Below are 21,228 nucleotides of genomic sequence, written 5' to 3' on the forward strand. Positions count from 1 at the left end.
ACCTGTTCTGTTCCCCACTCTGTCTCTGGTGAATCCTCTCACCCTCCTCATCTCTGGCCTGTACCCCAGTTCTGTATGAATAAATAAATAAATCTCTAACAACAACAACAAAAAATCACCAAACTACAATGCTAACGTGTAAAAATGTAGTTAAATGCTTATCTTATAATGTGAAATATTGTTCAGCTACAGAAAAAAAAAAGTTTATCATCTTAGAAAAATAGGTGATATTTTAGGAAGGAAAATTATTTTTAAAACTTAGGAATAGTGAATATAATAGGATTTCATTTTAATAAAGTAGAAGAAATCCCTAAACATGTAAATGGAGCTGCATGAGTGTGACAGGGTACCTATTCTCTCAAAATTGGTTCTTTCAGTACTATTTGATTAGAAAGGCAAAAAGGGATACTTTTGTACATGAATTTTTCAACTGGGGGTTATTATACTTTTTTAAAAATTATGTTTATTGAGTAACAGTGATTTATAACATAGTATATGTTTTAGGGGTATAGGTTCACACTTGTGCAAATAGTATTTTTCACACCATGTCCACTAACAAAACAGCAGTAATCTAGAAAGATTTGTTTGTGTTCCTTGCTTTTCTGTATGGATTTTACAAACAAATTAAGCTTTATTTTTAAAGAAGTTGGACTTTGTGTTTTTCTTGAAAGATTTATTTATTTATGTATACAAGAACTGGCATACAGTCCACAAGTTTTGGGGGTTGAGAGGATTCACCAGAGACCAAGTAGGAAACAGAACAGGCAGTTTGACTGAAATACATTGCTGAGGAGAAGCAGTGGGTGAGACAGGCCAGGTCTGCTGTGCCCTGTGGGTTACCTCCCCTCGCTGAGGATCAAACTTGTGCTATGGAAGCTTCTTATAGCTTCATAGTGCTGTGCTTTAAGTTCTTGTGCCACCAAGGAATCCCCGAAGTTGGAATTTTGATAGGAATTGCATTGACTCCATAAATCAGTTAGTGAAGATCTGACATGTTTGTAGTATTGAGTTTTACCAACCATGAATGTGGTATATCTCACCATTTAGCTTATTCAGTTAATAAAGTTTTATGGTTTTCTTGATGAAGATTTCACACTTCCTTTGTTAGACTCATATTAGAATATTCTTTAAAATCTTATTTTCTTTATTGATGACATCTAAAAATGCAACTGATTTTTATCTTGGTTTCTGTTCACCAACATTGCTAAATTTCCTCATGAATACTCTAGATTTAGATGTACAATCATACCTTCTTTAAATACTGACATGTTTCTTTTTCTAGACCTTTCCTCTGTCTGTCTCTAGTTAGGTTTCTGTATAATACTGAATAAAAGTAATGCACACATTTGCTTTTTCCTTATCTCAAAGAAAATAAATTGAATGGCTCCCTAACAAATATAGTGTTTGCTGCAGATTTCTATGTGTTTGTTTACTTATTAGGTATTGAAAATAATTTTCAATAAGAAAATATCATAATGAAATATAAAAGAAATGACTGCTGGCTTGGTTTACTAGATTTTTGTTCAGTTCTTCTTTTACTCCTCTTCACTAACCTCATCCATAGTTCCAAAAGACCTTTTCAGGAGAAAAATATCTGAATGCTGAAAGATTAAGTTATTTCTCTCTTACAGATCTATCTTGAAATTCAGACTTATTATAACTAATAAGATCCTAAGGAATAATTATTTTATTACTGAACCTACAAGCTTATTTTAGAAAATAATTAGCTTTTTAAACTTTTATATACAAATAATTTTAGGTGAGTGCAGAATGGATTATTAATCTTTTAATTAAAAAGCATTTTTCAAATAGTTGCAAAATTATATAAAATTTAAAGGCTCTGCATCCATAAGGCAATTTAATTGTACAAAAAATTAAACTGATTTATGTATTTTAAAGGCATTGCAGGAAAGAAAAAGAAGAATTTTGGATGAGTCTGTGGAACTAAGTCAAGATCATTTTAAAAAATACCTAGTAAAACTTAAGTCAATTAATCCACCGTGTGTGCCTTTTTTTGGTAAGTCATTAAGTGTGAATTTATATTTTGAGTGGGTAATAGCCAAAAAAGATCAGCTTGTACAGGAAATTCTTCTGATTTTATATCTGAGCACATTTTCTATCAGTATTTACCAGCTACCAGTACTGATAAATAAAACTTGAACTCTGTTTCCTTATCTATAAAATAATGATCATTACTTATAGAATTGTTGTAAGGAGCTGTGTGGGGGGCATAAATAAAAAGACTAATCACCTTCTCATGAGGTCTCCATCCTCGTGATTTATACTGCAGTGCTCTCACCTCCTAATACCTTCACACTGGACATTGGGTTTTCAATCCGTGAATTTTGAACATTCAGATATTTCAGCTCCAAGTCATTCATGCAAGCATTTGTGAACATACACAGTTGTGATAACCAATAATGTCTCTAAACATTCCCAAATGTTTCCTGGAAAATAGAATTGTGTTGAGTAGAGAAACATCTATCTAAATGAATCAGTAATTATGCATGAAAGAAAAACTTAAAATTTTTCTTACTGTCCAAGAGGAGGGAGTAATTATTTTTCTATCTAATTTTATAGATTTTGGGAAAACAGAATTTGTTTAGAAATCTTTAGTCTTCATAACCAAAATTGGCTTAAAATTAATTTATTAAGCAGGAATCATTTTAGATTCTGGCATAGAGATACATAAATAAATGATAAAGTTACTAGAATAAATTTAACACAATTTGTACTTTGTGAATGAATCTTTTATTTTAGCCAAATTGTACTTTTATAAACCCTAATTTTTTTAATAGCTATTTTATTTATTTATGAATACAAGAACTGGGGCCTAGGCAAGAGGTGTTGGGGGGCGCTTAGAGGACTCACCAGACACAGTGTGGGAGCAGAACAGGCAGATCTATGGATACATGTACTGAAGATAGCAACAGGAGAGACAGAACAGGCCTGCTGTACCATGTATTTAGCACCCTGGCTGGGATCAAACTCATGCCACAACAGCTGGTGCTAGCTTGATAGTGCTGAGACTTTAACCCTTGTGTCACCAAGGAGGACCTTTTGACCTTTTTATTTAAACTTCTTCCATTGTTAAAAAAAAAATTCTTAATATGGAATTAATGATAGTGTATCTGAGACTTAAATAATCAGAGAATTGTTGGATTATAGGATGTCATTCAACTTTACTAAATCAACTGTTTTCCTGATGGCTCAGTAACTAATTTTTTTTTAAAGATTTATTTATTTATACATACAGAACTGGGGTACAGGCCAGAGGTGCAGGGGCAGCGAGAGGATTCACCAGAGACAGAGTGGGGAGCAGAACAGGCAGATCGTCGAAGTACACTGCTGAGGGGAACAGCAGGGGTGTCTGGAGAGGTCTGCTGTGTCATGTGGTCACCTCTTGGGCAAGCTGGGATGGAACTCATGCTGAAGTGCCTTAACCCGCTGACCCACCAGGGAGGGCCTCAGTAAATAATTTTATAACTTTTTTCAAATACTTACTTGATTAGGAATATATTTAACAAATATTCTGAAGACTGAAGAAGGGAATAATGATTTTTTGAAAAAGAAAGGAAAAGATCTAATCAATTTCAGTAAGAGGAGAAAAGTAGCTGAAATTACTGGAGAAATTCAACAATATCAGAATCAACCTTACTGTTTACGGATAGAACCAGAAATAAGGGTAAATATTTTCTTTGTTTATCTTTAAAAGAGAATATGTTAAATTCCCTTCAGTCCATGAAATTTCATAATCACACACTATGCTATGATTTCGCTATGAAAATGAGTTAAATAATCAGTAGTACCAGTTAAATACTAGCTATTCTGTACTAACAGTCTATAGTTATTAGGTACTTTCTTTGTGCAGTGAGTTCAATTAACACTTCAAAAAGGATATGATGAAATGAGAGATGCTTTCTAATGTACATGTAGTAAAAATAAAGTCCACTTCTATGATTTATTGATAACCATTTTACCTATTTTACATGTGTCAAAATCATTAAGTAATCCCTTTATAAGAACACTGGGTTTAAATAGGAGACAATTTGGGAGAGTGTTGTGTGCATGTGTGTGTGTGTGTGCACATAGCAAGAGATGATTTTTAAAACTAAACATGCACACTAGTTGATTATATTGATTCTGTGGTAGTATAAGGTATAGATATATCTTCTAAATTAGAAAAAATTATATTATCTTTGTATTAGGTAAATTTTTATTGTACTTATTTTACATTCAGAACATATAACTATTAATCAGAATAAGTTCACCTATCTTATTAAAAAATATGCTAAACTTTCAAATATAGTCTACAGGTTGACCATATTGCAGGAAAATTGCCCCATCACTCCCATCCTCCTATACTGTAGGTGGTAACCACTTTTTATTCCCAATTCAGAATAAAGTCTTAAGCAAGAATAACCTAAAGCTTATTTTTTATGAAAATATTGATATCAATTCTAAAGAAAATGGTAATAAACTACTAGTGGTCATTTATTATATCACATTCTTAACTTTTTGACCAACTTTTGTGACTGTGGGATGTCGCAGAAGCCCAGGTTCATATATTTTCCTGCAAAAAATAATGTTGCATTGTAGTTAGGAATATTTGGAATAGTACTTTTAAAATTCATATCATTAACTGCTAATAGGTTTTCTACATGTGGTCTAGACTTTCTGTAGTCGTTTAAAGCATTCTGTGGGGGTTGAGGAAGGAGGAATGAAAAATGCTCTCTTATTCACCCACAGTAAAAACATGGCATGGAGTTCTAATAATAAAATGTTCCTAAATTTCTGATTAGTTCTTTTTGCACTTTGCCAGCCATCTAACTTTTCTACTTCAAACTTTAAGTTCAAGCTTCATAAATTTCATGAAAAAGACACAAAGGTTATTTTACTATAAATTAGCACAACTAAGTTTATAAATATTCTTGATCCAGTTTATCTTCACTTTTCACAATTATCCAAGTTTCATTGTGTGTGAGGATTATAATTCTGTTGTAAACATTTTTTGATGTGATTGGTAATCATTTTGTTTTGATAATAAGTAAAAGTAGTATTTATTAATAAAGTATTAATAAAGTAGTATTAATACTACTTTATTAAAGTAATTAAAGTAATATTAATAAAGTAGTATTTATTATAAATACTAACTAAATACAACTAAATAATATTTACTATTTATGAACCATTGAGATTATAATAATGAAAATTTGGTCATCATCTTAATAGTGCTTTAAGACTATGCAAAAGTAGGGGGTTTGGATCAGCAAACTTTGTGGATTGTTTAGACATTATTATCTCATAACATTCTTTGTCTTAAACTGATGAATATACAGTGTCATAATGAGCTCTAAAATACATATGTATGGATATTTTATTTAATTCTAGAGGTTCTTTGAAAATCTTAACCCTATGGGAAGTGCTTCTGAAAAAGAGTTTACAGATTATTTGTTCAACAAGTCACTAGAAATTGAACCCCGAAACTGCAAACAACCACCTCGATTTGTAAGTCCACTACAATTTTGGAAAAATTATTTTGTTCTTTAAAACAATATTATCCTTAGTGTTTAACAACCTATTTCCATTAAAATTATAACTTACATTGAATAGTTGTTTTGAGGTATTTTATAATACTGTACTATTTTTAAAAGTATATATATAGCAGGGAAAATCTTTGGCTCTTTTGATAAAATATGGCCTATTCTTTATGTTACTTGCCCACTTTTGATCCTTGTTAATATGAGGGGGAAGGCTGTGTCCCTAAAATGACAAGTATCTAGATGGAAGGAAATTAAAAAGTGAGCAGATGTATCAGTGTTTCTTCTGGTTTGATCTTCTGCCATGAGTGTGTCATTCCCCATGTTGCCACTGGAACCCACTTCTCTCATCTAAATTTACTAGTATAGTTCAGTTATTCTTGGGGTTTGCAGTAGCAACAGAAGTAGTAAAAGATCAAGTCTGAGTAATTGAAAGTGAAGCAAGATGTGGAACAAAGTAAAAGTGCTTGTACACCAACTTTGGGTCAAGCAGTAAGCTATGCAGTTTTACCTTACCTAATCTTCGCAAAAATTTTATGATCCTATTCTTATTTTACAAACATAAAAGCTGAGATTCAATGAATTTAAATCACTTTTTCAAGTCTGCATAACTGCATTGGCAAAATTGAGGCTTTTAACTCTGAGTTACATGTTTTTTCATTATGTTCCAACTGAGTTTTTTTTAAGAGGCAAAATGTGACGGTGTTAGTAAGAGCAATTTTCTCTGAACACTTTAAAGTACTGTTACGGAGGTTCATACTTTACTACTAAAAAGAACAAAAGGATTTTTTTTATTTTTCTGAAACTCCTATGTTACATATATTATGTCCACAGTAAATAAAGTACATGGCAGTTAGTAATGGTAATTGTGTTTGCTTTCCCTAGCCTAGGAAATCAACCTTCTCTTTAAAATCTCCTGGAATAAGGCCTAATACAGGCCGGCATGGCTCTACCTCAGGTACTCTACGAGGTCATCCAACACCATTGGAAAGAGAACCATGTAAAATGAGCTTTAGTCGAATTGCTGAAACTGAGCTTGAATCAACAGTGTCAGCACCAACCTCTCCAAATACACCATCTACTCCACCAGTATCTGCTTCTTCAGACCTTAGTGTGTTTTTAGATGTGGATCTCAACAGTTCATGTGGTATGTACTTGCTGTAAACCATCTAGTAAAAAAGAAATCTTATATTTCAAATAATTCTTCACATTTAGAGAATTTTAGATTCCTTTACAAATTATATTAGTATGGAAAATGACATCTAAATGTGAAAATAGTGTTGACACAAAGCAGTAAAGCACCATATGTATGGTATGAATAAGGAACCAAGCAGATAAGTAGAAATTAAAAAGAAACTGATGGAAGCCATTTAGGCTAAGGAAGAAAAGCAGTGCAAGAACAAAGAGTACCAGATTCATTTCTTTAAAACTAACATGATAAAATCCTTTGCTCTGTGTTTGTTGTTACCTGCAAACATATTTATTAAATAAACTCAGTTATTACCTTCCTTTTAAAATTAATTTTTCTTGTTTCAAATAGGCAGCAATAGCATCTTTGCTCCAGTCCTTTTGCCTCATTCAAGTAAGTAAGAATTTGAGTTTATGTTAATGAAATGACTATAAAGGTAATAATTGAATGGATTAAATTTATGTATGAATATTTTGGTTTTTAGCAACACTTAAAAAGCTAAAGAAATGAAATTCATATAAATAAATTATTTGACTATAACTTTATTATAGTTTTCATTACTTTATAACCTGTCTTGAACAGATTTGTCTTAAAAAAATTATCAATCATTCCCAAATTAGTCAAGAATGAAATGAACTATGTAGAGCACCTAGTACATTTGCTCAGCACAAAATGAACAGTAATTTCATGTCAGTTATCTTTCCTCTCTACCTTGCCCCTCCCAATTCATTTTCCCATAGTAATAAAATACTAAATGTTTATCAAGTTCCCGGGCAAACAATTATTTTTTTTTTTTTTTGGGTCACATCAGACTAAAGTAATATTTTAAGTACAACACCATTCTGTCATTCTTAATTATTTCACAGTTTATAACAATACTACTGTCAACTTTCTATGTGATCATTTATTTAAAATTAAAAATCCAAAAGACACAGCATCTTTAAATATAATTTTCTTAATCTGGGTAGGACTTTTCCTTTTATCATACTAAAATGTATATAATTTAAATGCTAGCCAGAGAGTGCCTATTATGAGACATGTTAGTTTAGTCTTTTAAATATTTAAAAGTTCAGATGTGTTCACAGTTTAAAAGACAAATAGTGCTAAAATGTTTAAAATGAAATTAAAAATAGTGGTTCCCTACCTCCTGTCTTCCCACTCCTTTTCTTCTTCTCCATTGAGAAGTCCACATTTTTAAATGATGTTTCCACTTTTGAACCATTACTTTTAGTCAGTGTTTACTGATTTCCTGTTAGAGTAGAAGAGGATTTTAGCTTTTACTTTGTCTAATATACTTATCACATATCAGATAATGTTATCGCTGTAAAGTCAAATAGGGTATACTATGCTGATGCTTTTTTGTACAGTTATTTTCTAAAGTTAACATCATGAACATTCAGAGGAAGTGTTATTTTTTTTTTTAGTTTTTTTTTAAAGCATCTGTTGCTCAGTCTTCCCACACCTTTCAAAGCACATCTTTCCACAAGGCCAGACCAAAGCGAGAAGCTATCAGGATGTCCTTTTGTCCTGCTTCAGTTTGCGCTGGTTGTTGTCCCAGCCTCTGATCTAGCTGTTAGCCTAGAACTTCCTTTCATAGTTATTGTAAAAATTCCTTTTACTGCCTGTGTTGGATCCTTATTTTTTAGACCCCTTCTTCTTCCTTGATAAGCTCCTTAATTTTGGTAGGGGTATATCATCCAGTAGGTACCTGAGAAGTAATACATAAAATATAAAAATTTAAGTTCTTACATTTCTATAAATGCACTCATTCACTTGGTAGTAGTTTCACTGAGCATAGATTCACTCTATCCTGAAGGCATTTCTCCTGTTTTCACATATATATCAGGAGAATCTTGACTACCTTCTAGCTTTCATTCTTGCTGTTTAGAAGTACAGATCAGTCACTCATAAATTATTTGTGCATAATTTTTAATTGTCTTAAAATTGCAGGTACTATTCTAGGCAGGAGAGGTATGATGATGAAAAAAATTATAAAAATTCTTCCACGTATTATCCTACATTTTTAATCCTTTTTCCCCCTTTACCTTCATATACTTGGCTGTAGCAAAGTATACCTTATAAATACCAATACCTTAAATTAAATAGAAGGCTGTTTCTCATAATAAGCAGAACAAATAGCTCCATGGGATTGTCAAGCTATCAGAGAACTTCATGATTACCAAAATGTGACTTTGTCTCTGATTTTTAAGCAACTGCTTCAATAGTAATCATTTTTCAGCCAACAAAGGCTCCAGGATGACTGAGGAACTACAACATCAGGATAGCAGTTTTTGATATGGAATGAAGAGTTTGACATCTCTATTTGGACATTCCATAGCAGTTTATACTCTGTATTCAAAAGTAACCTCATCAATTTATTTACCAACTAGTTTTTGTGAATCCAGTCCTCAGCAGTAATGATAAACAAGACATGATTACTGCCTTTATTATATGCTGAGAGATACCAAAGGAGGAGTTGATCCATAATTGTAGATATTTTTTAATCATATAACAAAAACAAAAGAAATAAGCCAAAATGAAAATAGTTCTTATTCTGTCTGTTTGGCATGCTTAGAGGTAATTTTTCTAATACTTTATTATTTTGTAAATTTACTATAATGTGTTTATAGAATGCCCATTATCATTGAGATACAGACCGAAAGTTCTATGACACAACCCCATTTAATATTATTTTAAATGAAGGTTTTATTACTTGTATAGAAATGTATGCATTTTGTGGGTGCTTCAAAATGTATGGTCTATGGTTATGGATGAGCTTTCTGTGGAAGTTACTACAGTTTATGCAAATATGTAAGTTTTCTTTTTTTTTTAGATTTTAAAAAGGCTTTTCAGGAAGGACTGTGCTAGGTATTAAGGACACAAAAATATATACACAGCCTTCAAAAAGCTTATAGCTTACTGGAGAAGATAGCTAAATTAACAGCCAGCAGTAATACAGTCTGACAGGTGCCGGAGCAAAAGTGGCTGTGGGTTGGAATGAAATTTTACCTTAAAACTTAATTGTGGCTAATTGTTAATTGTGGCTAACCTTTGTTTTCCCCCTCCAGAGTCTTTCTTCAGTTCGTGTGGTAGTTTACATAAACTAAGTGAAGAGCCACTGATTCCTCCGCCGCTTCCTCCTCGAAAAAAGTTTGATTATGATGCTGCAAATTCCAAGGTAGTTAATCAGGAGTTAGGTTTCCTCAACTTATGCAAAGTTGTGAATCTTTGTAATAGTGCTTGATCTTGAGTCTGTCAATTATATTTTGACTATCCTATGATTTTTAAGCGTTTGATTTTATTTGAAAATACCTTTAATAGTTGTTTAATTTTCATAGTACTTTTTTCTTAAAAAGACTGGGCATTCACAGATTCTCCAAAGTATATTTTCTTTCTTGTAGAAAGAATATTAGTATTCTCTCATTCTTGAGAGTGCGTCTCAAATTTTAAGCTACATCAGAGTCATCTTAGAAGACTTGTTAAAACTGTAATGGATTGCAGAGATTCTGGTACAATAAGTCTGGCATGGGGATCAAAAATTTGCATTTTTAACCAATACCTTGGTGGTACTGATGCTGCTGGTCCTCCTTTCACACTTTGAGAACCACTATTCTGTATCTGAGGAAGGAGAAAACAAAAGGAAAGGAGAAAGAAATGACCAGAAAGCAGACGTTAAACTAAGTTTTCTTGACAGCATGTTTTTTCATATCTACAAAGCTACATATACTTTCCACTCACTTCCATATTATTGTAGTTAAGATGCATACATTTATGAAGTGTATATTTAAAGCAAGATAACGTGGGAGTTCTAATTAAAATTAAAACATTGTATATAAAAATTAAACTGGACTTGATTACTCATAAATGTGATAATTAAAAGGAATTAACGTTTTTCGATCCTCTGAATTTAAATTAACACATAAGAATTTTGAAGTCTTTTGAAACTCTTTTTACAAAACTTTCAAGAAAGCAGAAGTATAATTTAATTGCTTTTTTTTTTTTGAGGGAAATATGAAATCTGATGGTGATCCCCCTGCTATTCCACCAAGACAGCCTCCTCCTCCAAAAGTAAAACCCAGAGTTCCTGCTTCTACTGGTGCATTTGATGGGTCTCTGCATAGTCCACCTCCACCGCCTCCACGAGATCCTCTTCCTGATACCCCTCCACCAGTTCCCGTCCGACCTCCAGAACACTTTATAAACTATCCACTTAATCTTCAGCCACCTCCACTGGGACATCCTCATAGAGATCAAGACTGGCTCAGAGATGTTAGTACATGTCCAAATTCACCAAACACTCCTCCTAGCACACCCTCTCCAAGGGTACCACGTCGATGTTATACACACAATTCTAGTCATAATAATCTTACTCATCCTCAAGCTCCCCCTGTTCCACCAAGGCAGAATTCAAGCCCTCATCTACCAAAACTGCCACCAAAGACTTACAAACGGGAGCTTTCGCATCCCCCATTGTACAGACTACCTTTGCTAGAAAATGCAGAAACTCCTCAATGACCTTAGCCATATGTAGTCATTGACACTGGAATGGTATTTGTAAAGGTTTTTCTTTTTAATTTATTCAAAAAAGGCATAGTATTTTAGTACTTTTTACAAATTATGCGCTTACAAAAATGCTACTGATCAAACTTTTAAAAATTGGAAAAATGAAAATGCAGATGTCCTTTACCATTATCCTCAGGTGATCAGTAGCGTTGCCTTGTCTTGGATCCTCAGTGCTGCCTAAAGGCCAGTATAAAGAATTTATATTTGCACTGTAGACTCTGGTAAAATATGGTTTAAAGTGATATTGTTTGCACTGAAAGGGGATAGTGCATTTGTGGAAATTTTCAAATTTGAGTTAACAGATGCCTTTTTAAGGCAATGAATTTACACAAATACGGGGTGGGGGGGTAATTGTGGTGTTACTGATTTTTAAACTTCTTTGACCATCTTCGAGGTTTTCTAGCTTTTACATTTAGGAGAATTGTGAATAACACCCACTGTTCTTAAACTCTTTAATGCCATGTCTTAATGCCAGAACTTGCTGCTGAAGACAAAAATGAAAAATAGAATGAACATATTAGAATGCACTGTGTTTATTTTTTTTTTTCAAAATGTAAACAAAGACTACCTAACCCAATCATGGAGTTTAAAAGGGCATGTATCTCATTCAGATGTGCCTTTTGTTTTTGCAGACTATGGTATATTTAGCTAATGAGTTGACTATTATTTTGGAAAACAAAGTTAATATGCCATGTGTGTACAGTTATGTTTATATTGTATATTTAAAGATAATGCTAATAACCTATATAAATTTAAGTGACTCAAGGCCTATAATACAATCTGCTACTTTACTAATTCATAAATTCAGAGGAAAGATTTCTTAATGGTATAGGATCCAGCTACCTTGCCTTCAAAGCCTAGTGACTTTGTCTGTAAATCTAGTGTTAACTAAAATTAAAAAAAAATTTTTTTAGATTGGTAATATTTAAACCAGTAAATACTTCAAGCTTGATTTAACTTTAATCAGAGGACTGAGTAAAACTTTTATTTGCCATATGGACTCCTTTGTTCGAAGTTATGAAAAAGCCTGTTTTATTGATTGTGCTGTAGCAGCAGTTTGTAAAGTAGCCAAAAGCCACATTGTTTATTTACTGGTCTGTGGCCTTTTACTGTGCTTTGTATCAGAGTTCTTAACAAGATTAATAAATCACCCCAATCTTAATTTTTAAAAAAAAAATGTTTAAAATGTGTAAATGTGTTTTCATTATAAGGAACTAAGAGGGGAGTTCTGTAGCAATATACACATTATTTTCAATATTTTGTGTAGTTTCAATTACACAATCCCAAAGTATTTAAGTGATGAAATTTAAAGGGATAACTTTGTCTTCGCTGTTTTATTGAAACGCAAGCAAACATCCAACAAGCATTTACATGAAGGTGAGCTCTTGTTAAGATTGTGGGCATTCTTGTTAGAATCTTGGAAACTTCCCCGCTTCTTAAAGTCAGGTAATCTTGTGTGAATCAATCTACAACCTGGTGAAAATCCTGACAGTGACATTGTTATTTAAAGAGCAGAGCAGTTTGTAACTACTAATTTGGGCTGGGAAAAAAATGTGATTTAAAATGCCTGTTTGCTCAGCCAGAGCCCGGAGAGTAAGGAGGGGCAGTGCGTTAAGAAGCTGCCGGCCGCGCCCAAGTTATGCTGCCGGCTGGGCCTGAGTCTCGTACGCGCTGTGGCGGCCGGCGCCACTAGGTGGTACCCCGCATCTCGCTAGGCAGGGGCACGGGATTTTGGCGTGGATATGACGTCAGAGCGCCGTCTGCATCCGGTTGCGGGGCCGCGATGGCGGCTACTCTGGAGTCCGCGGTGGAGGACCCTCTGCGGAGCTTTGTACGAGTTTTGGAGAAGCGAGATGGCACAGTGTTACGTCTGCAGCAGTATGCCTCCGGCGGCGTGGGTTGTGTTGTTTGGGACGCTGCCATTGTCCTTTCTAAATACCTGGAAACACCCGGGTTCTCGGGTGACGGGGACCATGCGCTGAGCCGGCGGTCGGTGCTGGAGCTTGGTTCTGGTACAGGGGCCGTGGGACTAATGGCCGCTACCCTCGGGTAAGAGCTGGTGCGACTGCTCTGCTTTGCTGGGGAAAGCCCAATTTCTGGCTTCCCACTCTCGCCTACACCTCAGTCAACGTTATTTTATAGGGCAGACGTTGTAGTCACGGATCTTGAGGAACTGCAAGACTTATTGAAGATGAATATTAACATGAACAAACATCTTGTGACCGGTTCTATTCAAGCCAAGGTACTGAAATGGTTTGTATGGCCCTTCAGCTTACTTTAAAATAATGATTTGTAGTTTGCTTTAAATTGCATTTCACGAAAACCATGGTTATTACGAAGGGAACTTTTCGGGTCTTGCTTATAAAACATGAAAATTTTAGATTATTAAACATTTAAAATACTTGGTTGACATTTTCAAGGGTGTAGCAGAAATCTGTATTTACCCCAGCCATAGAAAAAACAAGCGATCTTTAGGAATGGTGAGGCGCAGGTAAAGTTTTAACCTCGATTGTGGACCCAGCCCCAGTAGATAGGAAAGCCTGAGCCCAGCCCTAAGACAGGGCCACTTTTATACATATTTGTGTCAACATTGCTTACACGGATTGATACTGTTTTTACAAACGACAAAACCATTGGTCGAGAGTAAAACTTTTTTCACAGAAAGGGAAGCCCACGACAGTGGAGGGGATGCAACCTTCCAGAAATTACTTCTAGGAGACAGAGTCATTTGACCTGCTATGGGATGCTCTGAAATCTTTTTAAGAATATTAAGACTGGCCATGAATCTTTGCAAATAAGAAAACGTGTTAATTATGCCTGCATTGGAATGTTACTGCACCGGGCCTGAAAGCACCCAGCTGGCGGGATTTTTATTTTATTTATTTGTTCAATAACACTTTTCCTTATCAAGGGGAGAAGAAATAGATTTTATTTCTCCGCCAGACTACATACTGATGGCTGACTGCATATACTACGAAGAGGTAAGCATTCAGTGATGAAGTTTCTTCCTTCAGAAGATGAGCCATATTTCATGGATTGTAAAGAACACATTCCTTTACATTTTGAAATCTCTGAATGTAGGGTGTTTGTCTTAGACTTGATAACACAGAGAAGATGGTTACTGAGGACTCTATTTCACTCATGTGAAAGATGTTGAGAAACATTTTTACTCTGCTTTTAAACATTTTTAAAATTTTGCCACTTGGATCAGTTATGAAAAACTTAAGATTTTTTTTACTTGTTACATTGATAATTAAATGGGGTTGTAAAGAATTTTTTGTTCTATGGCAAAATTTAATAGACGCAGGGTGAATTTTTAAAAGATGTTTGTATGGTTTTCTGAGCATCACCCATTGTTCACATAGGCATTGAGCCACTTGTATTCAGGTTAGTCAGATGTGCTTCTGTATGTAAACTGTTGTTTAATTTCCAGATTAAATTTTTAGATTAAAGAAGAGTGAACTCAGTTTCATGAGAAGTCAAAAATGCAGATACTAGAAACTTGTCTCTGGAAACTGAAATTAGTACAGTGATTGATGAGTTAAGTGAAGTTTACTCATCTTTAGTTACAGAGCTTAAACTACATTATTGGGGTGATTCAGAGGCAGGGATATATGTATTCATCATAGCACTGCTTATACTAGCCAAGGTATGGAAATAACCAAATGTCCAATGACAGATAAGTAGATTAAGAAGAAGAAGGAAAAAAAGATTAAGTCTTGCCATTAGCAACAATGTGAGTGGAAATGAGTATATAAAGTGAAATCAAGAGAAAGACAAATATTAGATGATTTCATATGTGAAATATAAAGAAATAAAACAAAGGATAGACATATACAAATCAAAGCAAACCCTAAAATGACTGCAGAATTGAAGTTGCTAGGTGGGGAGGGTGGTGGTAAGAGAATAATGGGGAAGGGAAGCCTAATTGTCTGTGGACAAGGATTATTAATGCCTGGGTAGTAGACGTGGTGTTGCAGTGTACTTCTAAAGAAATACCTCTATATCCCTAAGTCATACATGGTGTTATAAACCAATATTACTATAATAAGAAAAAATACATTTAGAAGAAAATTTATAGAGAGGTTATAATTACCATCTCCATCCCCCTAGTCCATTTTATAGTAAAAATAGAATCTTTTTAAGTCGTAAGCAAAAATTACATATTTTTTTTGAACAGTCTTTGGAGCCATTGCTGAAAACCCTAAAAGAGCTCAGTGGATCTGAGACTTGTATTATATGTTGCTATGAACAACGAACAATGGGGAAAAATCCAGAAATTGAGAAAAAATATTTTGAGGTGAGTAGTCTACTAGATCTGTCTTCATAGTGATTACCCTTTAGGGAGGCTATATGAATCCATGTTCAATTACTTTATGGTAATTTTGGGTGTGGAAAATATTCTTTATGGGCCACCAATCTACTAAGTCATCCCCCTGCCTTTTTTCCTTCTTTTCTGATCCTAAATTTCTAATTAGATGACATAGTACCTATAAAGCCGAAAAGAAAACCCTTTTCTTTTCTAAGAAAGTATTCAGTATTAGCTTACTAAACATTTTTGCTCACTTTTGGGAAACATTAATGATATATTACCACTATTGAAAAATATGTCATGGATACATGATATGTGATATGTTTTTACTTCTGTATTCTATGTTTTTATGAGAACTTTGACCAACATATCCTATTAACAGTTTTTATTAAAGCTTTTAAAAACTTTATTCTGAAATAATTACTCAGAGTTCTAAAGGCAGTACATAGAGTTCCATATATCTCCCATTCATTAAGTTAAATGTGTGTAAAATGCACATCTAGCAAGTGTTCAACCCATTATTACATGTGTAATATATACTCAAGTAACCACTACCCAACGTTTTTAGGCTCAGAAAGCTCGTGTCTCTCCCCACTCACTGCTTTTGCAAAGATAAAAACCCTATTCTCACTTGTTAACCACAAAATAGTTCATATTATTGAATTTGACAGTTATCTCTTTTAAATTTATAGCTCCTTCAACTAGACTTTGACTTTGAAAAAATTCCTTTGGAAAAACATGATGAAGAGTATCAAAGTGAAGATATCCATATTTTATACATCAGAAAGAAAAAATCGGTAAGTATATTCCTGGCTTTCCAGTCCTCTGAGGAGATTTCATTAGCTGGACAGTGTCTGAAATTCTGGGTGGTGCAGATACTGATTTTGTTGTGGAAAAAAGATAGAGAATAATTCAGTGGACTCAGGTTAATTCTCAGTATTAGAGTCACTTAATCTGTCTAACTTCATTTTTTCCTCTAAAATAAGATTGGTTTCTTTTGTAAAAGTTTTTTTCCAACTATAAATTATATAGCTTTACATTTAGGCATTATCTCACTCAAGTAACTTAAGTTTCTGTTATTCGTTTAATAATCAAAGTATAACCAGGCAGAATAAATGTGTCTGATTTAAAAAAAATGCAGTTAAATGGAACATGTCCCCCATTTTTGTTTCCTTTACCTTTTGTAACAATTACATTTTGTGCAGGTTGCCTAGAGTTTGACATTGCAAAAGGGAGTTGTATTTCATCCATTTTTGTATCTCCAATACCTTTGTTTTGATTGAATTTGTTCATGAAATTTTTTTATTACAGTTGTCTTTCTTTATCCCTTGTTTCACTTCCATGGTTTCAGTTACCCACAGTCATCCACACTGAAAAAATGTACAATAAGATGCTTTGAGAAAGCATATTCATAAAACTTTTATTACTTATAGTTGTAATTGTTCTATTTTCTTAGTTATCATTTATCTCTTACTATAATTTATAAATTTTATTATAGGTAATGTAGAGGAAAACACCTGGTATATATAGGATTTGATACTATCCATGATTTCAATTTCAGGCATTCCCTCAATGTCCTGGAACATACCACATGGATAAGGTGAAACTAACATGAATTCTAGCCAAAAGCAAATGACCTGTTGAGATCACAACTAATGTTTGGACTGTAAATAAAGAGGAGCAGTGGGATTAGTAATTCAGACTATTTTTTCTATGGCATGGTGCTGAAGATACAAAAGATAAAAAGTTTTTTGTTTACATTTTACATCATTGTTCATTTTTATACAATGTATGCTTTCTCCTCTTAGGTATAGTCCCCTAAATTCCCATCACCGGTTCATCTGTGCACCATCACTGTAGCTACCTATGTTCTTCCCTTCTCTGTTTTGATCCCTTTCCCTCCTCCCCTGCAGAGTGTCACTGATTAATAATAATAGTTGCTTGTTAATTTTTCATTAGCAGTGGTAGTATTTTTCCCCCTGCTCCCTTATTGGTTTCCATATCTTCCTCTTATATGCGAAACCATCCAATATTCTTCTGGCTTACTTCACTGAGCATAATCCTTTCCATCTTTATCCATGTTGCAGTGAATAGCATGAGTTATAAAACTAAAAAAAGTTCTTTATGCCTTAAGGGATTTAGTTTAACTGAAGCTTTTACATAGCTTTCTTTAAAAGTAGACTTGTTTTTTGTTTTTGAGGCATTAAGGTTTTACATTTGGGGGACAAAGAAGCATTGTTTTAATCGATATAATTCACATATTATAAAACTTACCCTTTTAAAGTGTTCAGTGGTTTTTAATATATTTTGAATTGCACAACCATCACCACTTTCTGATTTTAGACATTTGTATTTTTCTAGAATTAAACTCAGTATCTCTTTGCTGATACTTTGCAACCACCAATTTACTCTGTATGCATGTGCCTGTTTTGAATATTTCATAGAAATGGAGTCATATATTTTCCTCTGTCTGGCTTTCACTCTGCCTGTGTTTAAGGGTTCATTCATGTTGTCGTATACATCAGTATTTCACTCCTTTTTTAGTTGGATGATATTCTTTTTTTCATATATCTATTCAGCAGTTGATGGACATTTTACTTAATTCTATTTATCTGTTATAATGACTAATTCTGTTGTAAAAACTTGTGTGAAATGTATTTTCAAAGCTCTTGGAGATGCACCTAGAATAAAAATGCTAGGTCATGTGGGAACTCTGTGTTTAACTTCTGGAGGACTTGCCTTACTATATCCCAAAGCTTCTAACATTTTATATTTTCATCAGCAATGTCTGCAAGATCCAGTTTCTTCATATTTTCACCAAAACATGTTATTGTTCCATCTATTTGATTATAGCTATTTAATAGCTAGGAAGTGCTATCACTTTGTGTCTTTTCATTTTCATTTCTATAAATGCTAATGATGTTGAGTGTCTTTTGGGATACCTACTAGCTATTTCTATATCTTTAGAGACATACATTGTCTTAAATTGGGTCATCGTTTTTACTGTTGTTTTAAGAGTTCCTTATATATTTTAGATACTAGACCAGATACATGATTTGACAAATACTTTCCCAATTCTATGGTTATCTTTTCATTTTTTTGATAGTTAAGATCTTTGAAGCACAAAGGTTTTTCATTTTATGTTGTCCAGTGTAAATGCTTTTTGTTTGCTTTCTTGTGCTTAGATATCAACAGAGCCATTTCTGAACATTATGCCTGGGTGTACATTTGAATTACCTTTAACCATTACTAGGCTTATTACCTAAGTAAATACTTAATTGGTGATGTTATTTTTAAGTTTTTTTCTTCTTCTTCTTATAGAAATTTCCATCATGAAATTTCCATCTTTTAGCCACCTTACCCAATGCTGTAAACATCCTGGGTAAGCAAAAGATATGAATGGAGCATGTTGATTCAGCATGGGAAGATTGTGTTCACGGATTTTTCCAGCATGTCCCTAGAGATCCAGTATATATATGACAACCACCAGAGGCTGTCTGCGGTATGAAAAATGACTGACTCCCCACCAGAGGATCTGAAATTGACTTAGTTTACTTAGCCCAGCATCAAGTTCTTAAAAGAAACATCTGTCAGTCACTCCTCAAATATAGATATTGAAGCTAGCCTAAAGTCTGCCCAAAATACTGAGCCAGCATGGTTGACTGGAGTATTTTCAGAAAACTAGAGCCAAGTTGATCCAGTTTATAAAGAGATACTCTATGCTATATAATGTTAAGCCAGTAAATTTTAGTTTGTCTTCAAATAGAAAAATTTGAAAGGAAGTTTTCATTTTAACATAATTATGCAGTAAATTTTTTACCATGTGTCTTACACTTTTCATTGCACTGATTGCATAATTAAATGTTCCTTTAAAAAAAAAAACCTGAAAATCCTGTTGTAGTCATATCAGCCAAAGATTTTCTCCTTACATACCTATCGGACTTAGAGAGTAAATTTCACTGCAGTGAGTTGGTAAGAATGAAAGTAAGTAATCAGGGCACTGGGCAGGAAGAAAAGGGACCAGACCAATAGAAATTTTGTTTTAATTTGAGAATGAAGGGGAATAAAACACCACTTTCCAACTTTATGCATTGTGTGGCTGATGACCTTCATTTTTATCTTTTATCATTTTATCTATAGTTCTGTCTGTATTTCAAAATGACTTCTGTTCTGTGTAGTCTGTGTTTTGTTATAGGAATTGTTCATATAAACCTATCTGTCAAGGACATCAGTCACACCAGTTCCAAAGAGTAAGTGGACATTGATATTCAATGGTACATTTTATGTGTTAAAAATAAACATTGTTTCTTGAAACTGATTTTGTGAATGTTGTGGAACTAGCTTTGAAGAAAATGAATTTCTTAACAGTAACTGCTTTCCAGAAAGAGCAAAAGGCACCCTGTTTAGAGATATTATTAAATAAAGTTCTTTTCCTTAGGCTTACCCTGTGTTTATAATACCTTGGAATTTCTTTAAGCAGTTTACCAATCAATTAATATAATCTAAATAATTGATACTTTGTTATAGATAGCAGTGGCTGTTAGTGAAGTCCAAGAAAATGACCACTTTGTAGTTTGTTCCATAATATGGAGCTTATAAAAGTAACATTAACCAACTAGAGTAGTCCATCCAGATTTTTCAGATTCCTTTTCCCTTTCCTCCCGCCTTCACTGAAGAATCTGGCTAAAGTCAACCTCTATAACATTGCCAAACTCACATCTCATTCCTTATCCCATTCTCACTCTATTAGTGGATTTAATACTTAGTAAGTCACCTTCATACTTTCATTGCTGAGAAATTGAACTAAGTTACTGTGAAGTTCAGAAATTTCTAAATCAAGTAGGTTTTTTCCTTATTGTGGAACAAGGCCAAAACAAATTTAAAGTTACCAAGTTCCTATGTTCAAAGATTAGAAAACCACTGTGGTTAGGATTATCTGAAAAATTCAAAAAACAAAAAACATGTTTAGGTCCCATCCAGTAATTAAGTCAAAGGCATCATAATTTTGTTAAAGGGTTCCAGATTCTTTTTAAGATTTATTTATTCATGCATAGAAGAGCTGGGGGTGTAAGCCAGAGATGTGGGGGAGCAGAACAGGCAGAGCGACTGAAATACACTCTGAGGGGAGCAGTGGGTAAGACAGGAGAGGTCTGCTGTGTAATGTGGATCACTTCCCTGGCCAGGAATAGAGTCCATAGCACTTTATCTTAACCCCCTGTGTACCAGGGAGGCCCCTCCAGATGGTTTTAAAGTTTACCCTAAATTGGGAACCATTACAATAAGGAAATCTCACAGCATTTAATTTTCAAAAAAGAAAGAAAACAGGAAAGAGAGAAGAAATAAAAGTAAACCACCCTGTGATTAGATTGGGCCTACAGTGCATAGGAAGGAAAGAAGCTTTGAATCTAGTGTGGAATCTACTATGCATGTTCAAAAATAAAAAGATTCAGCCTTTGGAACTATGAAAATACAAAATCTGGTGAAGAAAGTAAATGTGATGTTACTGAAGAGGAAAGGAATTCAACAGCTAGAAAAAGAAAATTATTACAAGTGTAAACTCCAATGACTTGAGTCTCTACATAACTTTAAAGATCTTTAATTTAAAGTTGTCTAATTTTGGATCC

The 21,228-nt window shown here is 33.7% G+C and overlaps 2 protein-coding genes across 2 annotated transcripts in view; both read left to right on the plus strand.

Annotated features, from left to right (window-relative positions):
• The window catches only part of SOS2 (son of sevenless homolog 2 (Drosophila)), a 73,070-nt gene extending 60,493 nt beyond the window's left edge, over nucleotides 1–12,577 (plus strand). Inside the window, exons 17-23 of the mRNA XM_004681885.2 lie at nucleotides 1,900–2,017; nucleotides 3,513–3,685; nucleotides 5,392–5,508; nucleotides 6,426–6,687; nucleotides 7,081–7,122; nucleotides 9,798–9,907; nucleotides 10,735–12,577. Coding sequence (XP_004681942.1) covers nucleotides 1,900–2,017; nucleotides 3,513–3,685; nucleotides 5,392–5,508; nucleotides 6,426–6,687; nucleotides 7,081–7,122; nucleotides 9,798–9,907; nucleotides 10,735–11,244 — 1,332 coding nt within the window. The 3' untranslated portion in view covers nucleotides 11,245–12,577. The remainder of the gene's footprint in view (nucleotides 1–1,899; nucleotides 2,018–3,512; nucleotides 3,686–5,391; nucleotides 5,509–6,425; nucleotides 6,688–7,080; nucleotides 7,123–9,797; nucleotides 9,908–10,734) is intronic.
• A 455-nt stretch (nucleotides 12,578–13,032) lies between these two features.
• VCPKMT (valosin containing protein lysine (K) methyltransferase) lies at nucleotides 13,033–20,700 on the plus strand. Its single transcript, XM_004681887.2, has 6 exons — nucleotides 13,033–13,341; nucleotides 13,435–13,545; nucleotides 14,204–14,273; nucleotides 15,473–15,592; nucleotides 16,297–16,401; nucleotides 18,926–20,700. The coding sequence occupies exons 1-6, from the start codon at nucleotides 13,076–13,078 to the stop codon at nucleotides 18,938–18,940; spliced, it is 687 nt and encodes a 228-aa protein (XP_004681944.1). The 5' UTR covers nucleotides 13,033–13,075; the 3' UTR covers nucleotides 18,941–20,700.
• Nucleotides 20,701–21,228: the final 528 nt, after the last annotated feature.

Source organism: Condylura cristata, unplaced genomic scaffold (assembly GCF_000260355.1).
Source record: "Condylura cristata isolate star-nosed mole 26May11 unplaced genomic scaffold, ConCri1.0 scaffold00013, whole genome shotgun sequence".
NCBI lineage: Eukaryota > Metazoa > Chordata > Mammalia > Eulipotyphla > Talpidae > Condylura > Condylura cristata.